The sequence below is a fragment of the Erithacus rubecula genome (genome assembly GCF_903797595.1).
Source record: "Erithacus rubecula genome assembly, chromosome: 6".
Taxonomy (NCBI): domain Eukaryota; kingdom Metazoa; phylum Chordata; class Aves; order Passeriformes; family Muscicapidae; genus Erithacus; species Erithacus rubecula.
In genome coordinates, this window is record NC_136688.1 from 24,355,066 (window position 1) to 24,368,995 (window position 13,930).

At 40.4% G+C, this 13,930-nt stretch overlaps 1 protein-coding gene and 2 long non-coding RNA genes across 4 annotated transcripts; 1 reads left to right on the plus strand and 2 right to left on the minus strand.

The window, feature by feature from the left end:
- The first annotated feature begins 212 nt into the window (after positions 1 to 212).
- Positions 213 to 1,039, plus strand: LOC306803289. The gene is made up of 2 exons (XR_013774595.1): positions 213 to 331; positions 773 to 1,039. It is a non-coding gene; the product is annotated as an uncharacterized lncRNA (long non-coding RNA).
- Positions 1,040 to 2,917: 1,878 nt separating this feature from the next.
- Positions 2,918 to 6,109, minus strand: EXD1 (exonuclease 3'-5' domain containing 1; the record flags this gene model as incomplete). Its single annotated transcript, XM_079309093.1, has 2 exons — positions 2,918 to 3,102; positions 5,567 to 6,109. Coding segments are annotated over 2 exons (687 nt in total), but the record flags the coding sequence as incomplete, so codon positions are not given.
- Positions 6,110 to 7,243: 1,134 nt separating this feature from the next.
- On the minus strand, positions 7,244 to 13,923 carry LOC306803709. 2 transcript variants are annotated; one of them, XR_013774665.1, is made up of 3 exons: positions 13,814 to 13,923; positions 12,538 to 12,699; positions 7,244 to 7,937 (listed from the first exon to the last, which is right to left on the minus strand). It is a non-coding gene; the product is annotated as an uncharacterized lncRNA (long non-coding RNA). The 2 variants fall into 2 exon arrangements; XR_013774666.1 differs by lacking the exon at positions 13,814 to 13,923 and adding an exon at positions 13,058 to 13,145.
- Between the last annotated feature and the right edge of the window lie 7 nt (positions 13,924 to 13,930).

Genomic DNA, 13,930 nt, shown 5'->3' on the forward strand with positions numbered 1-13,930 from the left:
GAAGGGACTCGGCCAGGCGGCCGGGTGAGCCAGCGAGTCTCGCGCGAGGCGGGGCGGGGTCTCGCGATGCTGGCGCGGGGAGGCGGGTGCGTGGCGGAAGTGACGCGCGCTCGCCCTTGAGGCGCCGCGGGGGGCGCGGGGTGGGCCCGGCCCCGCTCGGGGCCCGGGATCCGCTCGTTGTCACGGGCGGGCCCGGGGCAGGTGCAGAGCCGGTGCCGTGCGTGCGTGAGAGCTTGTGCCGGCCTGGCAGCCCCCGCAGCTGCCGCGAGCCGTGAGGGCCTGGCGGCGCTGGAACCGGGGCGCCGTCAGGGTTAACACGTGGGGGCATTTGGTGAGACTGCGTGCGTTCTACCGCTTTCGCTTTGTCATGCACTAAGAGTTGCATCAGGGCAGCTCTGGACGAAATAGGCCTGAAGGTTAATTGCGAGGATGCTTTGCACCCTAAACACGGTGTGGCATCAGCTGTTCAGCACCACTGCCTTCCAGAACTCATTAACTAGCACACTTCGAGCAAATCCTTAAGTGGATTATTAATCCAGATACTGCATAGCGATAAAAATCTGTATTTCATTACTAAGATGTGTCACTCCAGCGCTCAGTAGGTACTGAGTTGTGTCCTGGTTTTGGCTGGGATGGACTTAATTCATCAGTAGCTGGGACAGTGCTGAGTTTTGCATTCAGAATAAAAACTGATATTCTGAGTTTTGCTAAGTCGTGTTTATCCTGAGTCAAAGACTTTTTTAATTGTGTCTCATCCTCTGCCACTGAGAAGGAAAAAAAATCTTGGGAGGGTGCACAGCCAGGACAGCTGACCTGAAGTGACCAGAGGAATATTCCATACCATAGGACATCATGCCCAGTATGACTCTCAGCTACCTGGAAGTGAGGCCCATCTGGATTCAGGAAGGGCATCTGAGCATGGGGTGAGCAATTGTTTTGTGCATCACTTGCTTTTCTTTCCCTTTTTAGAATTCTTATTATTTACTTCATTACTATATTTTACTTTGTTTTCAATTACTAAACTGTACTTAAACTATAAGTTTTAAGTTTGATTCTGTGCCTCATTCTACTCGGGCAGGGCGGGATCCCTCCCACAGCTTCGTGGTGCTTAGCTGCCAGCTGGGCTTAAACCACCACAAAGAGTTGCTAAGATATAAAAATAAGACCATTGCTACTGCTCCAGTAAAACGTCACTAGAGTTGTGCTTAACTAGTGATGCCAATTGAATCTCTACAATCCCTACAGCTGGGAATTGTGTTGTTTAGGAAGTGAGCATGATTTGGTTCCATGTTAGTACCACGCTCAGACAAATAGCTGACACTGAGCAGCATCATTGTGGCAGATGGACCATTAAAATACAAGCTCTTTTTGCTTAAGAAAATAGTTATTTTCAATCTTTACATCAATGAGTGATGACTCTATTCCAAGATATTTCTTTCCTTTATGCTGTTCCCAAAAGAGAACCAAAGGGAAAGCAGTACTTATATTTACCCAAGAAACTTTTACTACTTGAATCATTATAGTGGCACAGATGCAATTAGACTGTGAAGTCCCTCTCTGGAAATCCTTATTCCATGATAATGTCATTTCAGTCAGAGATTTAGTCCTTGGAAGAGGCTGAGAAAGCAGCTTAGTCTCTTACCAAGAAGGGTGACCTCAGCAATCACATTGTATCCTGTAGAGACATTCCAAACCCTTCTTCTATATCCCAGACTTGCCTTCATCTCTCGGCTCCTCTTCCCTCCCTCCTTCCCTTACCTGATGTATCACCATTTTCTGTCTGGTAATAGGACTGCCTGGACCCAGATGTTTTTAGTTGTGGAAATATAACCTAAGTGCTCTTAATCTCTCTGACAGAAGTGCCTTCATGTTTCACGTTGTACCCATCACTGCTTGGAAAAATCTTCAGTTAAATGACAAAGAGAAAACTTTGGCAGTTTTTCTGTCACTCTGAAAAGTGAGCAAGTCTGACTTACAGTTCCAAATAAAGACCTATTTAAATACTGCCAATCTAGTACTTTGTGGGGAGAGGTAAAAAAAAACCAACACACCAGAAAACTAACGTTTCCCCTAAAAATATTTTTTTTAAATCTGCATCATAAACATAGTCACACCAATTTATATCCAAAGAAAACCAACTCAAACAGGTAGTGGCATGTACTCACACGCAGATGTCACATCCCTTCCAAGCTGGTGTCATTATTATTCTCACCTTTGCAGCCTAATGCCCAGATTGTTCTTGGACTGCAATCTGGTTGGTACAGTGACCTTTGATCTTTTCCATTCTTCCTTATTCTACATTCGTTGGTGTTCACCAATATGTCAGAAAGCTTGTTCTGAGACTGAGGCATGGCCTACATTAATTTTGTCCTGTGGTAGAGCAGTAGTTTTGTCTTAACACCTTACTTTGCTTATGCCTCCTAAACTGCTTTTTACACACACCACACAGCACAGTGGTGTTTCAGCCTTATCCTCATGAGTTGGATGCAGCAGTGCTGGCAAACAACGGTGGTGGTGTCTGCAACTTCCAGCAGGAAGGTGCTCTAATGAGAACTTTACATACCTGCAATAGGTGACAAAGCAACCAACACAGTTTAAGATAGTGGTCTGTTAACAATGCAAGAAAAATAAAAGTCACTCTTGAAATAAAAAATAGCTCTTGGAAAAATGGATCTCAAAAACAGACCTAGAGAAGAACAGTCAGACACAGCAGGAATTTCCTCCAAAAGACAGACCATCATTGTTGCCATTCAACAATGGAATGTTGAATTACCTGTCATTGTAAGGTCAGGAGCTTTTGTTTGACACCTCTGCAAGGGGAATAGCCCTTTTTTCACTTAGATGTCTCCAAACACTCAGTCTAAGCTCATCAAATCACCTGTGTAAGACCCTGCGCTTTTTATTTTTGGGTTTGTTTTTTTTTTTTGTGGGAGAGCAATACCTATAATCTCTGTAGTTTCATTCCTTCTGTGAATCGTTTCTATTAAATTCCATGGCTGGTTTGATCAAAAGACCATGCTCATTCATTCTGTAGTCCTCTATTGCTTTCTCCCTTCTCAGTTTCTGCATGTCTGCCAGCTGCCACAGCTCCATGCAAATGGGCTAATAAGGAAAAAGAAACAGAAAAGAAATCAAATCAATACATAGGAAAAAGCATAGTTTTGTCAGAACCAGGAACGAGCTCCCTCTGTAACTGGCCAATAGAACACAACAATCCTGCTATCACATGCAGCAGAGCACCTTATCTACTGCAGCTTTACCCTGAGTGCACTCGGGATACATGGTGGTGCACATGGGTGTGGTACATGGCTCTATGGTACCAGAGCACGTGAACTGGCACCTCTTAAACAAGAGGACTCTGCACTTCTAGGAAGATTTTTGCTTCTGTACACCAATAGGTTCCCAGGCATCTGCTTCTTTGAATTTAAGTCCTAAACATGAGAACACGTCTGCATTTCCAAGTACGTAACAACCAATGTGAATCCACAAGCAGGGTTTAAAAATGTAGCACATATAGCAGCTCCTTTACTAGCTCTTTTCTAGTAACAAGGCTGCAGAGAAACAGAAAAACATTTTCATAGATCTCTGCTTAAGAACAATTATTGCTGGCAGACAGTTACATTGAAAATGCAGGAACAACCAAGACTTTCAAGGTGGGAAATTTGTGTTCACTCCTCCCCCTCAGCAGTAAGGAAGATTATCAGTTTCTGAAAGACATGGAAGAGGGAAGCTGAAGGTTTCGATAAAGAAGCACTGAGGATCAGAGGTCACTCCTTTGCAGCTGGTTTGTGTGCAAAAACTCAGGGAGCTGAGGAGGGAGCTTAGGAGGGAGCATCCACCATTTGGAAAACTCAACTACCACTTGCAGGTGATGACACAGGAAACCACAGAAAGTGTCAACATACCTTTCCAAAACCATCAGGATCAATGAGATGCCTTTCTTATTATTTCCTTCCTTATTTATTTTTTTTAATCTATTTTCTTCTTCATCCTCTTCTGCCAGTACTACATCAACAAGAGTGTTGCATTATCTCTTTTGGCTGCTGTGAACCACTGGCAATACTTTACTGTTGCTAGTAAATTGGACATGGGTACATGCAATCATGCATAAGTCTCAAATCAAGCATTCCTGAATATGTTGAAAACCACAAGGATGGTGTGACCATAGTAGGAGTTGTACATTTTGTCAGAAAGTGATTCTGGTATTTTGCCACTCCACATTTGGAGTTTAAATATGTATTGCAAGCAGATTTCAAATAAACAAGAAGAAACTTTTGTGTGATCTGCTCACAAAATATAGAATCAACAGAAAATAATATATTAACAGGGAAATGACAGTGAAAATGGCTACTTTTACTACCCACACTAGATTGCTAAAAAAGCCTTCTGAAGCAACTGCTTTAGAATGCAGGAAGTATGACAATCAGATGAGAGAGCAAATTGATCTTCAAAATACCATTTGAAATACCCAGGATCAAATTAATTTCTTTGCTAATCTTATGGAACAGATGGATTTACAAAAGGATTGCTTTCAGCAAGCTGAAAAACACTTAAAAATTTTACAAGTATCCCAATACAAAGCAGAATTTGTACTTTCTTCCCTTTAACAAACTGTTCTTTTGTGTCATGCCTACTTTCACATGCATTTCACATTGGAAATTCACATGTTAAGCTCATTTTTTTTGCTCCATGAACTAGGAGCAACCTTCTTTTTTTGGCAACTTTCCTCCAAAGAGAAAGATTTTCAAATATGACCTCCTCTCTTGTATCTGTGAAGCAACTCTGACCTCTTGTGGTTATCTAATCTACTCCTAAATCCTGAATAATGGGATTTACGACTCTGAGTCCTTAAGTAATTCCCAAAGGATTCAAGTCTATGCTTCAGTGCTTTATTAAACCAGGGCAAAGAAAAATTTATTTTTTAAAATGAAGATAGAACTCCATTCTCTTTTCCTAATAAACACTAAAAGACATTTACAACTCCAAAAATGAGGCACTAAAAGGACTTAATCATGTTAGTTCAGTCTCTTTCTGATGAATGAGGATGTTTGACAATGCACTTTTCACCCAAATTTAATACCAACAATATCTTACACAGTGCAAGCCCTCACAAGATTATTTCACTGAGCAGACAGAAAAAGACCACAGCAATACCACTGCTTGTTTGGTTTGCACTGATCTGTTCTTTCCAGTAGTACAGTAATTCAAGCATTTTCTACTTTCTGCTTTAAAAATTAACAAGCAATTACAGAATTGTCCACTATCTGGCCACTCCAAGGTAAAAAATGTTATTTTATTTAATATTTCTTTTTTTTTAGATAACAATTTTGAGAATAAATAAGGACAATCAGATAATTCAGTCATTCTTTTATAGAAATAAAAATCTTTGGTCAACAAACATTACTGGGAAACAGACAGTATATGCTCAGCAGTCAAGTTGATAGATGAGGAGAAAAATATAACAAAATGTGGGGACCAAACACTCACCAAAACAAAGCAACTCTGTCAGCTCCAGGTACCAGCACTTTACACCTGCCTGTCACTCTTCATATCCTCAGACATGTACCCAGCCCCTGTTGAGCCCAGTGGTTCTCAGGCTCATGAGGAGAGTGAACAGAAGGTGCAGGTGACTGTGCTCATGCCTTAAGAGCTGCAGCTCACCATCTACTAGGCAAATGTGGGGTGGGTTCTGCACTGAACAGAAAACGGAGCTAGGCAGATATGGACACCAGCACTTCTGCTGCTGCACACAGGAAACAAGGTATTTAGCATAAAGCAGGGTGCACAAGTGCAGAAAAGAAAGCTTCTGTAACTGGGTCCTCCAGAGTTTATCCATCAGAGCCTTAGATTCAACACTAACCAGAGAAATAATCAAGGACATACCTAGCTTTGTGCTCACAAGGTGCTCTCCAGACCCAGTCCAAAAAGCATTTAAATAAAATGCTAGGTCAGACATCAAATTATCTGTTAGACATGAGTGCAGCAGCAGAAGGTACATAGCTTTCAGAACAAATGCTTTAAGCAGAGAAGCTAGGAAGGGTCTCAAGAACCATATATCAGGATTCTCCTGTGTATACCAATGCAGATGAAACCAGTTCCTGTTGTGGTTTAATCCCAGTCACAAATTAAATACCATGCACCTGTATGGCCACTCCCCTCAACCCCCATCATCGTAGGGAGGAGAACTGGAAAGAAAACGTAAACCTTGTGGGTTGAGATAATAATAGTTTAATAATTGGGAAAAAAAACAACAACAAAAAAATCACCTATTCCAGCATTTAATGTTAGGTCCTCTCTCACCTATCTCTGAAACTAGGTTGGATTCTTAAGAGCTAAGATAAAAGACCTAAAGGCAAAAAATCTGACTCCCAAGAAGGGAGCTGGGGTAGCAGCTAGTGATAGGAACATCATCAGCAATCACAACTGAAACCAGAAGAGCATGAAAGTAAGCCCCAGTTGAACAGCATGACCATGATACCCTGGGCAAAACTGTGGTTTACACTGGTATACTTATTGCATGTACATTACATGGTCATTTTCCACTTTTAGTCTTCAGGGCAGTAGAATTATTTGGTCTGGTACTAAGGCATGTTGTCATTTGGCTTAGGTTGGCTGTGCAGAATTCTCAAAACAGAAATTTTGAAAGGCACTATTGGAATTCTAAAACTTACATAAAAATAAAGCTGTGTTCAAATTAGAGGTTTTACTGAGTAGCTTTTATAGCAATATCAACATTTAATCCAAGCTTTTGAAAAAGATTTTTAAGTCTATGAACTGGCAACACTAACCCACTTGTATTTACTGAGGAAGTTAAAAGACCAAAATTATATGAGAAAAAATGTTCTTGTAGGAAAGAGATTGTTCCTATTCGATAAAAAATCTTGCCTATACAGTGAGGTCTCATTAATTATCTAATATCCTTATTTAATAGCTTCTTTGGAAATCTTCTCACCCCACTTCAACCCCTTCCCAGCACAAAAAAGCAAGGTAATCTGATTAAAAATCCCAGGAAAATGATAGAACCATAGAATCATTTAGCTTGGAAAAACCCTCAAAGATCATCAAGTCCAACTGTTAAGCCATCAGTGACAAGCCCACCTCTAAACCATGTCCCAAAGTGCCACATCCACACATCTTTACCTTTACGGATGGTGCTACATTACTTTCCTGGACAGCCTGGTCAGGCAGTTGGATTACATGCCTGGAGGTCTCTTCCATATGAAATAGTCTATTTTAGTCTAGATAAAATAGTCTATTTTATCAAGTTTATGTTCCCCAAGTCTTAGAAGTTCATAACCCATCGAGTTTTCCCTTGCTTGTTCCCATCTGAAAGATTAACAAAACCAAGGATAATAGGGATTGATAATTTGGATGCTGAAGTGCACAAGAATTATTTCGTTCCAATAGTGCTGTCAATAAAAGTTCCCCTTTTCCCCATTTGACTGAGGATTCATTTTAAGCAATTTGCTCTGTTGAAACTAGGTTTCAGAATTAGTAAAGAATACTTAGATACCCAGAACATTTTCCCACCCAAGTTATATTTAGCCTGTATTGTTCAATCTTTGTGGTTCTTCAAAACCTGAATTTCAAATGAGCTATTAGGAAATCCCAGCATAAGCACTGATGCCAACTAATGCTTGCACCTGTCTCTCAAGGCAGTGTTACAAAATGTCCTTAACTACAGCAATTTAATCACTGCTCACCGCCTTGCTCTTAAAAAAGAACCTCACAGAAACATCCCAAGATGGGCAAAGGACAGCTAACAGTGAGTCTTCAGAAGGTGCCTCATTGAATCACTCCGTGAAGTCACCTGCTGTCTGCACTTCATGATGGCATCCCACTGGAAGGTATCTTCACCTGCAATGTGCAGACATGGTGCAGAAGGAAGCTATGAGCTGTCACTGAAAACTGCAGAACACTTGCAGAGAATCAGCAACCTGTGATGGAAGGGATCAATATGCCATGACCAATGTCCATTAATCCAAGACAAAGGATGTGGAGGTTTGACAATGGGGTTGCATATTAGAAGTAAAGTATGCTACGAGCAAATTAATCACCATTCTGACTGCATGCAGTTGCAGAGCTAGCAATCTGACTCCTTAAAGCTGTTATGTAAAAGGGTAGATTAGGTTTTAAGAATGACTTATGTAAGTTTTATGCTGTATTTGTCTATGACTCCTTCTAACCCAGTATTATTAGTATCAGAAGAGAGTAAAGATACAGTGACACTTTCCCTGGATATTTACAGTTTTACCTTTCATCCAAAACCTAAAATAACGATGCAAGATAAGGAAAATGTAATGAAAGAATAGGTAAGTTGTCATAAACCTTTTGCCTATAAACTGATTTTGCCAGGATGACTCATCTTTGACAACACATAGAACCAGAAGGAAACAAGGCAACATCCTTCAGCAGCAACTGTGTGGCATAGTGTTTGCTTGTTTCTATTCTTGGTTTCATCTTTTTTACCTGTTTGCATCGATCTATGGAATCAGATAGCAGCAGTGAGTTCTTCACTTGTACATTTTGTGGTTAAACCTTAATTCATGGACTCATGGACTTCTGTTTTAAGGAAAGTCTCTCTCAAGTTCTCAAATTTTCCATATTTTTTCAGCACACACCTTTAGGAAGAACTGTGGTATTTACTTTGGTAGTATACAGATATGCAACCCACATTTTACAATAGGCAGGAGTTTCAGAAAGCAAGGTTAGGGTTGTAAGCACTGACAACAGCCAGTTGCCTGCTCACTATGCAGCTCTTCAGGCTGATGGAGCCCAACAGGTACACAGCCCCTGTTCACAAAGAAGTCAAATGTGAAACAGCAGTATCAAACTTCCACAAACTTTATTAAAAGTTACTTCAAGAGGTGACTTTCTAAGTATTATAAGAACATCAGTGGGGAAGACAGTGAATATCAGAACACTGCTACACTCTGTGTGTTAATTATATTAGTTTACTTATTGTAAGAATAAATAGTTGCAGCCGCTGGCCAAAACCAGGGATAATATTTTTCAGATTATGCAGGCAGGATTCCATGCAAACCAGAGTTCTTAATTCCATTGCTGCATTGTTTATGCAGAGTCTCACTTGTACACCCAGCCTGTTCCCATTTTAACAACACTGAGAAGCTGTCTCTAGGAAGTGCTTCACAAAAAGCATCTGTGAGAATTTGCTCAGAAGCACCTCCAGTTATTTTTCCAGCAGTACAGAGTAGAAGAGAAGACAGCTTAATTCCACAATATCAGGTACACCACAGGGTACCCGAAATCAGACTATGTCAGTTGCTTACTTCCATTAGAAGTAGGATTCAGGCCAAGGAATCAGAGTAATTGAATCTCCAAGCCTAGAGAACTATCAGTGCGAGGAAAGCAGACATGGCAGGCAGCTCATACCAAGACAACAGAACAATGAGTGCAATTCTGTGTACCTTGGATCCTAGTGTGGGTGGTTCTGGTTAATTATTTCCACTGTTTCTGTTACATGTTCTAACCTTTGGGAGTGCCAGTGGGAACTTTCAGCTCTACCTTTTTCATACACTCAAGACTTAACGCCGACTGATATTTGATCTGTAATGAAATAACATAATTTTTAAGGTCAGAAGGCCAAACTAAGATTAGAAAGTAACTGAGAGAAACCTGTGCCATAAAAATTACAAATAAGCCTAGTTTAGGGTTTTGAGGAGTTACTACAAGCAGTCCTGTCTATGACAAGAAAAGTTAGTATGTATGCAAGCACAAGTCATACATAACTATGTATAACATATCCATGCCCATTATGAAGGATCATAGCCATTGTGTTACTTTCTTTTCTTCAAAAGGCTCTTAATTCTCCTGTTGGTCACATATTAATCACCACACTACCAGGGCCAGCACCAGCAAAATCAGATTTATGTGACAGTTTGGCCTGTTCCCTCATTTTCACTTCTGCTTTTACCCGCAGATGCTTCCCAGCAGTGCTGGATGCCTGTATTTGAATCTGTTTCTACACTTGTGCAAGGGGCAGAAAGAACAAAGAACATAATGCACAAGTTGACCTGGCTCCTGCTTAAGTTGCAGTGGCCTCAGGTTGTTCCGAGTTTGATCAAGAACAACCAGTGCATCTTAAAAAAAAAGCACATTAACCTGCTGCTATTATTGGGTAGTAACTACCTTTTAAAATGGGTCTACACAAGAGTCCATCAGTCTTGCCTGCAGTTTCATTCTAGCTAGAACAAAGCCACAATATTTACACGGTTCAACAACTAGAATGTTCATGTTGTTGAACATTTTAGTAATGTTTACCTTCTCTGAGAGAATGCCCTGAAGTTTCTCTTGGTTAAATTTTTGTTCCCAACCAGAATAGCTTTGAAGGGTACCTGTGTATCCAAGGCACTGAAGGACACTGTGCTGGTGAAAGAGACAGTCTGAGACACAGTGGCAGCTATACATGACTTGAAGCATGAACTGTCTGGTTTAAATGCCTACAGTCTAGAGCATGACCCCAACTCTCTTGTTTGACAAAAACCTGGCTGTTTAAAAGTGAACTGCAGCACTACTTTTTGTCATTATGATGCACAATGAAACAAAAAGGTTTCAGCTTAAAATATTATGTGCAGCAAAACCAAAGTGCACCATAATTTCCAGGTTCAGCTAGGGAAATGAAAAGATTGTTGCAAAGACAAAACTAACAGACAGTTAGTTTTGTGAATGGCATATCAGCTGTGGAGAATATACAAACAGCAGACTATTGTAAAATAACCAAACCATATATTTAATACAAAAGGAGATGTGGATATCCTGTCCCTGAAATTGTTCAAAGCTAGGCTGGGTGGGGCTCTGAGCAACCTGGTCTAATGCAAGGTGTCTCTAGAATTAGATGATCTTTAAGGTCCCTTCCTACCCAAACAATTCTACGATTCTATTTTCTCTCCCACTACCCAGGTAAATGCAGGTAACTTTTCTTTAGCCTATACAGGCCTTGCACTCACATCACAATTCTGTGTGAACAGAATGAGCTGGTTTGGATCTGTGCCTGTATACACCTGTATATACGTGCCAGAGCAGGAAGCACACAACCAGATCCGTGCCTGACAGCCAGCACAAATCCAAAGGGCAATAGTCCACTGAGCTTTGAGTTATCTATCACACCATGCACATTGCAGGAACAAGTATAAGATTAAAACAGTCACCAAGAGGAATGCTCACTGGCTGAAGCACTTTGATTTCTCCAAAAGATCAGTTGTGCTGCTCAGCCACTTTCATAGCTGGTAAGAGCTACAGGATAAACATTTTGGAAAGCGGGCCTGTTTCCTTCCCATGTCTGCAGATAACAAGCTCTGTACTTACCTTTCTGTTACCATTGTTCTCTCAGAATACATCCTGTTCTGATACAGACAAACCAAGAGATAACAATCTCTGGGAAAAATGCTGTCTGACAAAGACTAAGTACATTGCTTGGCTAATATCCACATTACCTCAGAGGGAGTATTTTGAGCTATGTGAGGCCCTGAGATGGCTCTCTAAGGGAACACAGGGAGAACTCCATGGGTCACAATCTGCTTGGTTCTGTATCTCCTTGTTTGTTCACTTCAACAACTTAAAGTGCATCTGAGCAAGCAAGACCACCAAACCTAACACAGAAGTTATTAAACATTATTAAGATGTCCATGCTGGTGAAATGTGAAAGAGAAATATTTCATGCAATACCCGCTGCCTCTGTTCAGAACTCAATTTAGCATGCACAGTTCTTATAGAAGATCCTGAAGCTGCCCAACAATAAGCTTATTAAAAAAAAAAAAAAAAAAAAAAAAAAGCATTTATCTCAGATAAAATTTCACACTTATTCTGAAAATATAAGGTGAAAACAGAACCTGAACTGATACTTACTGCAAAGATCAGCAAAACTCTTAAGGTAAACTAGAGTTCAAGGTACAAAGAATGAAGTACCTAACCAGAACCCAAGAACCATGCAAATTAAATATCTGTAAGTCTTTACCCTGAATCAATAATATCTGTTCCATTAGTTAGGTATGGTAATTGGAGAGCAATTATACAAGCTCACCAATATGAAAAAATCAGTTGCATCACTGAAACTTTACTGTAGTCAAATAGAAGTAATTAAAATAATAAAAAATGATAGCATCACAGGACCATAAGGAAGAATAAACTACTGAAATAGTGGTCTTGTGAGAAGACTCAAAGCAAAGCCATCTTGGAGCATGGGTCTGCAGGAGCTTGAAATATATTTTTACTAGCTTACTGAAGACACAATTATAAATGTTTTGAGAGCATCTATATAACTCTAATTTCCCTGTGCAATTGTTCTGGAACTGTTCACTGTAGGTGAAATGCTCATAGGAAATTCTCCCCGAAACCACAAGCTGACAAGGAAATAAACCAAGGAAATTCTTCTACCAAGGAACACTACTGGGAAGAAAAAAACACCACCAAAACCAAAACCAATGAACCAAATAACCAATGTGCCAACCAACAAAAAACCAAACCAAACCGACAAAAAAGAGAGAGAAAAATGTGAGAGAGAAGAATTTTAAACAATACCTTAAAGGAGCCTTTTACATTGGGAGAAGCCTTATGCCCACCACCTTGATCACCTCTTCAGAGCTGAGGAAAACAAACTTGGCACAACTGAGTTTGAAAATCAGAATGATACTCACTATAAGTTGTAGTTCCCCCAGCAAGTACATCCCATGCCTTCTCCTCCTGCGAAAGGAAGGAAGCATTTCAGTACACTCAAACAGCATTGCTGTTCCCTTCCCTGAATCTGGTAAATTCAATGACAGAAACAATTTATATTCTAGTGCTGAAAAGCAACGTTTGGACACTTGTTAAAGACTAGTTAAGTCTAATGACTTAAGCATCTCATCAGAAACAAAGTCAATATTGAACTACAACTAATTAAGTTACAGACTGTTACCTATAAAGCAAATACATAAAAAAAGGCAGAGTGGAGGAAGTTAATAACTTGGTAAGTCCAGTGGATGCCTTCTAGCTAGTTGTCCCTCTCTGCACTTTGCTCCTATCCCCAAAGCAAAGCAGATGCCAATAAAAATGCACAGACCTTTATACATTAGAAATGTTTTTCTTAAATAATCCCATATTTATGCCATTAGTGAAGAAGGCTCAGATAAACAAATCATGTAATAGAGATGCATTTGTCTGTGTGAATAAAACTAATACCGAGTTAACATGAACTTTAAGCATTTTAACTTCCTAGCACACTCCATAAGGGAAAGTCTTGCACATGTACAATAACAAACACAATGTTTTACTTGCCTTCAGGATGTAAACTGGGGGCACTCTGATCTTAACTGATTACCTTTGGAGTAGTTACTTTCATTAGCAGTCTCATTGGACATTAACCATAGCTATTTAACCAGTAAGCTTTAGTGCAATAAAGTCTCAAGACCTTTCCAAAGTGAGTTATTATTCTTATTTCACTCATAAATAGTTGGGGAACAAAAGCTGTGTGATTTATACACCATTCTAATGCCTACTGATTTTAGGAGAAAAAAATGAAACTGGGTAATTCAGATGTGACTACCCAAAAAAGGATTAAAAATTATGAACTATGAGTGGCAAGAGGCAATGTGCAAAAATGGATGCATGGAAGTTCTAACCGAACGTGAGGAGAAACTTCTGTAGTTTGTGGGTGACCATGCACTGGAGCAGATTGCTCAGAGAGGTTATGGGGTCTCCCTCACTGCAGATACTCAAGAATCATCTGGATGGGATCCTGTGCTGTGCGCTGTAGGATGACTCTACTTGAGCTGGGAGGTTGGATCACTTGACCTACTGCAGTCCCTTCCAACCTCACCTGTTCTGTGATTCTGCGATTTGCAAAACAAAGCTAGACCGTAGGACCGGGCGCCGCGACCACCTCAGCAAAGAGACAACAGCGCAGTTTCCTTCAGCGGCCGCTCTGAGGCCGCGC